The sequence below is a fragment of the Panthera uncia genome, chromosome D1 (genome assembly GCF_023721935.1).
Source record: "Panthera uncia isolate 11264 chromosome D1, Puncia_PCG_1.0, whole genome shotgun sequence".
NCBI classification, from domain to species: Eukaryota; Metazoa; Chordata; class Mammalia; order Carnivora; family Felidae; genus Panthera; species Panthera uncia.
This window is the reverse complement of record NC_064808.1, coordinates 90,607,797-90,617,707: the sequence shown is the minus strand read 5'-3', so window position 1 is coordinate 90,617,707 and position 9,911 is coordinate 90,607,797. Positions and strand designations below refer to the sequence as shown.

Genomic DNA, 9,911 nt, shown 5'->3' with positions numbered 1-9,911 from the left:
AACCACCAAATTGTCTTACAAACTTGCTGCACTGTTTTCTATTTTTATCAGTAATGATAAAAATATTTATCAGTTCTTTTTGCTCCCCGTTCTTGTCAGCATTTGGCGGTGTCAGTGTTTCGGATTTTGGCCATTCTTATAGGTGTCTAACTGCAGTTTTAATTTGCAATTCCCTAATGATATATGATGTTGAGCATCGTTTTATGCTTACTTGCCATCTGTATATCTTTTCTGTGAGGTGTCCGTTCAGATCTTTTGCCTACTTTTTTAAACTAATGTGTCCATTTTCCTATTGTTAAGTTTTAAAAATTGTTTGCATATTTTGGATAACAACCTTTTATTGGATACATCTTTTGCAAATATTTTCCCCCAGTCTGTGACATCTCTTCTCATTCTCTTGATGGTACATTTCACAGAGCAGAAAATTTTAATATCAAAATTTTTTTGTAGATCATGCCTTTTGTGTTGTATCTAAGAAGTCATTGCCAAACCCAAGGTCATCTAGATTTTCTCCTATGTTACCTTCTAGTTTTATAGTGTGCATTATCTTCTTACAGTTTTTCTGTTTCTTAAACTAATATATAGCCATTGTGGAAAATATAGAAATAATATAAAGTGAAACAGTTATTCTCAGCACCTCAGATGCATGTAAAGCTACAGATTTTCCAAGAAATACTATGCAGATATATATATGTGAACATTATATATCTGTGTGTATATATACATTCATACATGCCTATATATTGCACATTTTGAAAACTGAGATCATATTTTATATATTTGCACTTTGCTTTTTTACCAAGCAGTGTATATGGTAGATACACATTTTTTCATGCTAATGTTTTCTACTATATAAATTTAAGAATTTAAGGTTTCTAATTGAATGCTTTTACCACGTTGTTTAATCAATTGCCTACTGTTGAACATTTATGTGTCTTTTTTTTCAAAAAAATGTAGATGAATATCCATATGTATTGTAATTTATTCATTTAAAATTTTTGAACACACCCCAGTCTAACACGTACATCCCTATTCAGCCTAAGTTTTAGACTTAATTATTATAGTAGTTAAAAAATAAAAGGGGGACATAAGAGACTCTTAAAAACTGAGAACAAACTGAGGGTTGATGGGGGGTGGGAGGGAGGAGGGGTGATGGGTATTGAGGAGGGCACCTTTTGGGATGAGCACTAGGTATTGTATGGAAACCAATTTGACAATAAATTTCCAAAAAATTAAAAAATAAAAAATAAAAAATAAAAAATAAATAAATAAATAAATAAATAAAAGAAATAAAAGGGGGAAACAGTCAACATACTTACCGGCAAATGAATTACATTTTACTTATTTTGCCACCATGCCTGGAAGAGTTCAGAAAGAATTGGAAGGAAAAGAGATGTAGACAAAGTAATGTTGAAAAAGAAAACCAAAGCTGGAGGCATCACAACCCTGGACTTCAAGATGTATTACAGAGCTGTAATCATCAAGACAGTATGGTACCTGCACAAAAACAGGCACATAGATCAATGGAATATAATAGAGAACTTAGAAATGGACCCACAAACATATGGCCAACTAATCTTTGACAAAACAGGAAAGAATATCCAATGGAAAAAAGTCTCTTTAGCAAATGGTGCTTGGAGAACTGGACAGCGACATGCAGAAGAATGAAACTGGAGCACTTTCTTACATCATACACAAAAATAAATTCAAAATGGATGACAGACCTAAATGTGAGACAGGAAAGCATCAAAACTCTAGAGGAGAAAACAAGCAACAACCTCTTTGACCTTTGCTGCAGCAACTTCTTACTACACACGTCTCTGGAGGCAAGGGAAACAAAAGCAAAAATGAACTATTGGGACTTCATCAAGAGAAAAAAACTTCTGCACAGCGAAGGAAACTAACAGTAGAACTAAAAGGCAACTGATGAAATGAAAGATGTTGGAAAGTGACATATTGAATAAAGGGTCAGTATCCAAAATCATAAAGAATTTACCAAACTCAACAACCAAAAACCAAATAATCCCGGTGACGAAATGGGCAGAAGACATGAATGGACACTTTTCCAAAGAAGACATTCAGCTGGCTAACAGACACATGAAAAGATGTGCAACATCACTCATTATCAGTGAAATACAAATCAAGACTACAAAATCTCCTCACACCTGTCAGAATGACTAAAATTAAGTACTCAGGAAACAAGAGAAGTTGGCAAGGATGCGGATAAAGAGGAACATTTTTACTCTCTTGGTGGGAATGCAGACTGGTGCAACCACTCTGGAAAACAGTATGGAGGTTCCTCAAAAAATTTAAAAATAGAACTACCTATGACTCAGCAATTGCACTACTAGGAATTTATCCAAAGCATTAAACAATGCTGATTTAAAGGGACACATGCACCCCAATGTTTATAGCAGTGCTATCAACAATAGTCAAGTTATGGAAAAAGCCCAAATGTCCACATGTTCATCGACTGCTGAATGGATAAAGAAGATGTGATATATATATATATATATGTGTGTGTGTATATATATATATATATATACACATATGTATATATACATATATATACACATATGTATATACATATATGTGTGTGTATTAAATATATGTGTATAATATATATGTGTATATATTAAATATACAAATATATAATGGAATATTACTAGGTGATCCAAAAAGAAATAAATCTTGCCATTCGTCACAATGTGGGTGGAACTAGAAGTTATTATGTTAATGAAATATGTCAGTCAGAGAAAGACAAATATCATGATTTCACTCATATGTGGAATTTAATAAACAAAACAGATGAACATAGGGGAAGCAAAGGAAACATAAGATAAAAACAGAGAGGGAGGCAAACCATTAAAGACTTTTAAACACAGAGAACAAACTTAGAGTTGCTGGAGGGGGGATGGGTGGGGGAATGGGCTAAATGGGTGATGGGCATTAAGGAGGGCAGTTGTTGGGATGAGTACTGGGTGTTATATGTAAATGATAAATCACTAAATTCTACTTCTGAAACCAATACTATATATATGTTAACTAAATTTAATTTAAATAAATAAATAAATAAGAACAGACGTAGAAATAACTTTTAGCTATCATATATATATTAAATTAAAAAAATGCCTTCCTCCACTTTCCTCCTTTTATAATATATTTCTAGTAATTTGGAATGGTTAGTGTATTGCCAGACCAATGAAAAATTGAAGAAAGTTCTAGAATAAGAAAAGAAGTCTCGTTAAAATATAAAATCTATGTGAGTAGATATTTAAATGCTTATTAATAAACAAAAATCATAAATTGATGTCAACAGTGAATGTCATGAGTACACAGTTGTGTTTTATTATTTTAATCATTGGAAATCTATTACAAATGAATTCTTTACAAATGAGTGCCAGAAAGCCAGTCTGGTTTGCATACTTAAAGTCATTTCAAGATAACATTCCGTCAAGTTCTCCCACATTTAGTAAGTAAATCTTCGTCTGCATCTCTGATGATCTCCTTGGAATAAATTCCTAATGCTCAACTGCTGGGTCAAAGGAGTGAAGATGAGTAGGTCTTTTTAATACTGGCATCCAAATAAATCATAAATTTCATTACTATCACAAGTGTCCGAGGTGCCTTTTGTCTATAATCCCAGCCAGCACTGGATCTATTTTTCAAACCTTTTGTCAACCTGATAAAATAAAATGACATCTCAGTGTTGTTTTAAATTTATATTTTTTGTGTCTACTAAAGCTGAATTTTTTCATGTATTTATTAACCATTTGTACTTTTATCTTAATTGCCTTTTCTTATAAATTGCCCATTTATTTATATTCTGAGAACATTTACCTCTTTCTTATTGATTTGTAAGAATATTTATCATTGGCTCATATTTTGCAATATTCTCCTAATTTTAAACCTGCTTTTTATTATTTTTCAGTATTAGACGTTAAAGTTCCAATACATAAGATAAATGTAAATTATAAAGTGTACTAATGAAATAAAAACCTTGAAACTATAATCCATACAAATAACTAAAATGTAACCAAATATCAATGAATGTCTGTGCTCTTTTACCCTCTCTTACCCCTCTGCTCTCCCTAGAGATCACTGCTACAGAGAATTTTATGTTTAATGTCCTAGTATTCTTAAGGGTTATACTTTTTAGGTATTTAAGCCATGAAATATATTGCTTACTTTTTCTCCTTTCATGTTTTATAAAATCTTCAGTATAGGAAAGTGGTAAATAGCAGGGTCTGGAGCCAGACATCTTGGGTTCAAAGTTGAGTGCACTCCTTACTAGATGCCTAATCATGCACTGTTAGTTAAGCTCTCTGTTCCACCCTCTCCTCACTTACAAAAGGGGGTTAATAATGGTTTTATATGATATCTACCATATATAAAAGTTGTATTATATTTTATGCATGATCTAGTCACTTTGTAGGAATGGGGTCCTCCAGAATATCTAACTAGTTGACCATACAGCAGGAGGTGAAAGTTAATATCTTTTACATGTTATTGTTATATTTACAGAAGTTTTCACTATTGGGTTAAACAAGTTTTTTTTATGGTTTCTTCTGCTTTTACCCTAAGATTACATGATTATTCACATATATTTTCTTTAGATCTTTTATAGTTAAAATTTTTTACTTTCAATTTTTTAGGACACATAGAATTTATTTTGGTATGTGGACTAATGTATATATCTAAGTCTATTTTTTTCTAAATAGGAAATACATTGTTCTACCACTATTTATTAAAACTCTACATTTCCTTACTGATTTGAAATACTATTTTCATCATATTCTAAATACTTATATGTACATGAGATTATTTCTGAGTTTTCTGTTTTCCCACTGATCTATTATTCTAATACGTTTTAAGTGAGTAAGATAGGCATATTCTACTTCCTTTTTTCCCTCTATTCTTTAACCAAATGCAATTGGGTTTCTGCTTCTACTATTTCCATAAACTTCTCTTGCCAAGTTTGTAAATTCTCAATACAAAGGACATGACCTGATTCTTACTTCTCCCAACCTTTGAACAATAATGAATACATCCAAACCTTTTTTTCTTCTTGAAATATTTAATTAACTTTCCTGACACCACAAAATCTCCTGTCCAGTAAAGTTTCTAAGTGCCACATATTCCCCTGTCCAGAGACAGTTTTAGAATCACAAAATGTTACTAGTGGAAAGTTCCAAATCACCATGCATCTACACAATATCATAATCACTTGAAAAGAATTTTAAAAGTTCATATTCCTGAACCCTGATCACAGATATACTCTGATTGAGTAGGTATGTCTTATGGAACCAGGAGATCATAATTTTAAATGTTTCCTTAATGATTCTGACACCCACCCAAGTTGTGAATCATTAATCCAGTTCAACTTTGTTGGTATATAAGTCAATAACTGAGACATAATTATCACAAGATTTAAAAAAAATTTTTTTTAACGTTTATTTATTTTTGAGACAGAGAGAGACAGAGCATGAACAGGGGAAGGGTAGAGAGAGAGGGAGACACAGAATCTGAAACAGGCCCCAGGCTCTGAGCGGTCAGCACAGAGCCCGACGCGGGGCTCGAACTCACGGACCGCGAGATCATGACCTGAGTCGAAGTCGGACGCTTAACCGACCGAGCCACCCAGGCACCCCTATCACAAGATTTTTTAAATAGCTGGAGCACTTAGCATAATCCAGCCAAGCCTCTTATTTTGCAGGTTACTAATCTGAGTTTCTGAAGTGAAATGGCATTACCATATGGTGGCAAATCCTGAACTATATCCCATTTACTATAGCTTGAATCCCAAGCACATAGATAACAATCTCAACCACAATTCTTTTAAGTAAATACTGTTATTTTTCTCATTTTAGAGTTGAGGAAACGCTGAAAAAGTTCTTTTATTAGTAAAAGTAACACAACGAGCAAATAACAGAGCTGAAATTAAAACCCAGGTAGTCTGACACCAGAAACTGTGAGCTAACTCTACTTCGCTCTTAGAAATCTGCCCAAATCATGTGTTCCTTCCCCCAACTCATGAATACACACAACCATCTATATAAAACTAAATAAATCTCTGTTTTCCATCACTGTGCTTTAAGAGAAGATGGAAAAGAAAGGCAATGTGAAAGCAAATTATTACAAAACTCATTCTAGGAAGGAGACGTATTAACCGTTCTTTGAGTGACTCTTCTCCCCAAACACCCCCTCTTTTTGACTCAAAATCTAAAGTCATATAGCAAGCATTCATTCATTCCGCCATTACTTGCTAAGCCTTTGCTAAGTATGCTAGATAATCTGCTAAGCACTGGAGGTGTAACAGAGAATAAATACACATGGTGCCTTTCTTCACAGGGATGACATATAATCAGGCAATTCCAAAAGCATATGAAAATTGTGGCAGGCCTGATGAGTCTACTCTGGGAAATACAAAACAGAGAATTTAAACTTTGTAAGATGGGTGAGATGGCTGTTTCCCTTCAGCTGATATCTGAAGCATGAACAGAAAACAAAGAGGATTGGAAACAAGTAATAAAAGTGTGCTAAATAAATAAATAAATAAATAAACAACCAACCAACCAACCAACCATGGAGGAAGCATGAGCAAAAGTGTATTTTCAAGGAAAGGTAAGCAAAGGAAAACAAGAGAAATCCCCTAAATACTCTATAACTTCTCAAATGATTTTCTGAACGTTTTAATGAATTCAACTTGGATAAATATATGTCTTTCTTACATACCATACTCCCTTGTAGTTAACTGAAAATTTTCCTGCAAATGAGTTTCTTAAAGTTTTCTTATAACTAAATAAATAGAATCAGATTGTACATTTAAAGGGGGAAAAAACATGTAGTAGAATGGGACCTGTACCTCAAAAGGGTAGGCACAGAATGGTACCAATGTATATCTGAAAGTCATCTAACCCTGCCTTTCTGTCCAGAAAAGACTTCCTAGAGGTTCTGGATAACTTCATACCTGAAGGATGGGCAGGCTGAGCAACACAGAGGGTGCATGAGGGTGTTCCAGGGTGACAGAATGGCTTGTGGGAAAGTGTGTAAATGAATGAGAATTTATTAAACTTGGGAGAGTTAAGTGTGACTTCAGTAGACTAACAGAAAAAAGGCAGGGAGGAGGGAGTTACAGTGGCAGAAAATCAGGCTGGAGAGGTGATCCTTGTTTGACATAATGTGGAGCTTTGTTTTATACTGAAGACAATTGCAGTGAAAAGAGGAAACTAAGGTAAATGAGATCTTATTGGAAGTATGGAAAGAGCATGCTGGTTGTCATCGGGAGAATGAATTTCGAGGCTAAAAGACAAGAGAGGAAGGGGCTAGTCAGGGGGCTGGTGTCCAGATGAGAAATGATGGTGCCATGAGGAGAACAAGAATTGTCAGCACCTCATAAATTGGGGATGGAGGAAAAGCAAAGAGAGAGGAATCAAGGAGGACACTAGCTTGAGGTTTGAGCAATTAAGTATTCATGGTGACAGAGATCACAGGAAGAGAAGAAAGTCTGTGAATGTTCCCTCTCAAGTACAGGAGGAAAACACTGGGAAGGAAAAAGAAGAGGGAGGAAGAACAGAAAGGAGAAGGAGAGGAGAGAACATGGTATTAAGCCCTTCACACTACACCACAAACGTTCATTTGCATTAGCTTATTCATCCCAATAACCCTATAAAGTAATAAGATACCCCTATTTTGCAGAATTTTTGACTTGGGCATTCTAATTCCAAGTCCAACACTCTTTCTATTATACTGCATTTCTTTCTACATGCAAAAAAAAACTCTATAGAGGAACAAAAACGATCTTAAAAGAAAGCTGTATTCTCTTATAATACTTAATACTGCTTCAGCTCAGGAAAATGTTTTTCGATTCAAGCTTTCTTTCAGGGCAACCTTAACCTCCTTGTTCCTGAAGCTATAGATCAGAGGATTGAGCATAGGCACCACAATAGTATAGAACACAGTGGACACTTTCCCCTGGTCCATGGACAAAACAGAAGAAGGATGAAGATACATGAATGCCCCCGACCCAAAGAAAACAGAAACAACAATTATATGTGAGCTACAAGTGCTAAAAGCTTTGGACCTTCCTTCAGTGGAATGGATGCGAAGGACGCTGGTGAGGATGAAGGAGTAAGAGATAATGATAGTGAGGCTGGGCACACCCACATCAAAGCCCACAACAATGAGAACTACCAGTTCATTGATGTGAGTGTTTGTGCAGGAGAGCTCCAGAAGGGGGAGGATGTCACACATGTAGTGGTTGATGGTGTTGGCATCACAGAAGGTCAACCTGAGCATGCATCCTGTGTGGGCCCAGGCACCAATAAACGCCCCCACATATACAATCACAGCCAGCAGAGAACAGACCTGAGGGGACATGGTGACCGTGTATAACAAGGGCTTGCAAATGGCCACATAGCGATCATAGGCCATTACTGTCAACACGTAACACTCTGCACTGACAAAGAAACAGTAGAAAAAGAGCTGAGTCATGCATCCTGCATAGGAGATGGTGTTCAGCTTTGACACAAAGTTTACCAGCAGTTTTGGGGTAATGACAGAAGAGTCACACAGGTCAATAAAGGATAAATTAAAGAGGAAATAGTACATGGGGGTGTGAAGGTGAGAATTCAGTCCAATTAGAGTGACCAAGCCCAGGTTTCCCGCCACAGTGACAATGTAGATTCCTAGGAAAAGAAAGAACAGAGGCAGCTGGATCTCTGAATATTTGGTTAAACCCACAAGGAAAAACTCAGTGACTAAGGAACTGTTTCCCATATCCATTCTCTTCTGGTAGGATCTGAAAGATAGGAGAGTAGAATCATATTCGAGGCAGAACCCACATTTCCTATGCAATCCCATGCCCAGTCTACCCTGGGCCAACAGATTCTGCTGAGATTTAACTATTCTAGAGGGAGTTGCATATGGCTTCGCTCACGCAAGAAAGACAAGTATATGGGAGGCATCAACATGGTTTCAGGTAACACTGGGAGAAATATTTCAAGAGGGGAAGAAGTGCAGAAATTTCTCATCCTTTCTCTGCTTCAGTCTGTCACTAACACTTTTTATCCCTTTACTTATTCCAGTTTGTCCTTGTTAATCTTTAATCACCACACTTCAGCTACCTGTGCAGGCCACGGATCCAGACTGGACACTGTGTTGGGTAGAAATCAGGAGCACATGCCCATAGTAGAGTTGGGAAAACAGACTCACAGAGACTCTTTGGTTTCACAAGCACACACAGCAAGAAAGTAATTAAGTCAGGAATGGAACCTGGGTTTCCGTCATAAGAAATTCTCTAAGATGCAGAAGGATTGGAGGCACTGCAAACCCCATAATCTCAGCACTACTTCTAATCTTTACTTTCTTCCCATGCAGACCCTGTAATCACCTGCACCCAGGGCCAGAGCTGGTAAAAGCAGAAAAGCGTATTACTTTCTATGGTTCTGGATTTTGAAAGACATAAAAAGATAAAGGATTCAATGCTCACTGTTCTTTGCCTAGTGACATCAGAACTTCCTGTGGTTTCCTTTCCAACACTGATCTCTAATAGGAAAGTTCTGCTGCTCTGGGGAGTAATACAGCTGAGCCAAACACTTCCTCCTCCATTTGTGTGGAGGGGCTCAGAGCATTTATAAATCTCAGTCTTTGACTTGCTCTGAGAGTTATTCAGATAAAGATCACTATTTTTAATAATTATTTTGCCCAGAGGTGATCATTAAACTACAAAAAAAAGTAATATAAACAGCATTCTCTGTTTCAACATAATAAACTGGAAACATCACATATGTGATCTTATTCTAGCTTGGAGGTCTCAGGGATTTGGTTTAGAGGCTTTCCCAGGAGGCTCTCCATAGCTCAAACCCTTTGGGAAAGACAGATTTATGAAACTGTTTGTACAAAGATGAAGA

At 36.0% G+C, this 9,911-nt stretch overlaps 1 protein-coding gene across 1 annotated transcript; it reads right to left on the bottom strand.

Moving 5' to 3' along the window:
* Window positions 1-7,848: 7,848 nt before the first annotated feature.
* Window positions 7,849-8,787, bottom strand: LOC125928711 (olfactory receptor 145-like). Its single transcript, XM_049639395.1, has one exon. The coding sequence runs from the start codon at window positions 8,782-8,784 to the stop codon at window positions 7,849-7,851; it is 936 nt and encodes a 311-aa protein (XP_049495352.1). The 5' UTR covers window positions 8,785-8,787.
* Between the last annotated feature and the right edge of the window lie 1,124 nt (window positions 8,788-9,911).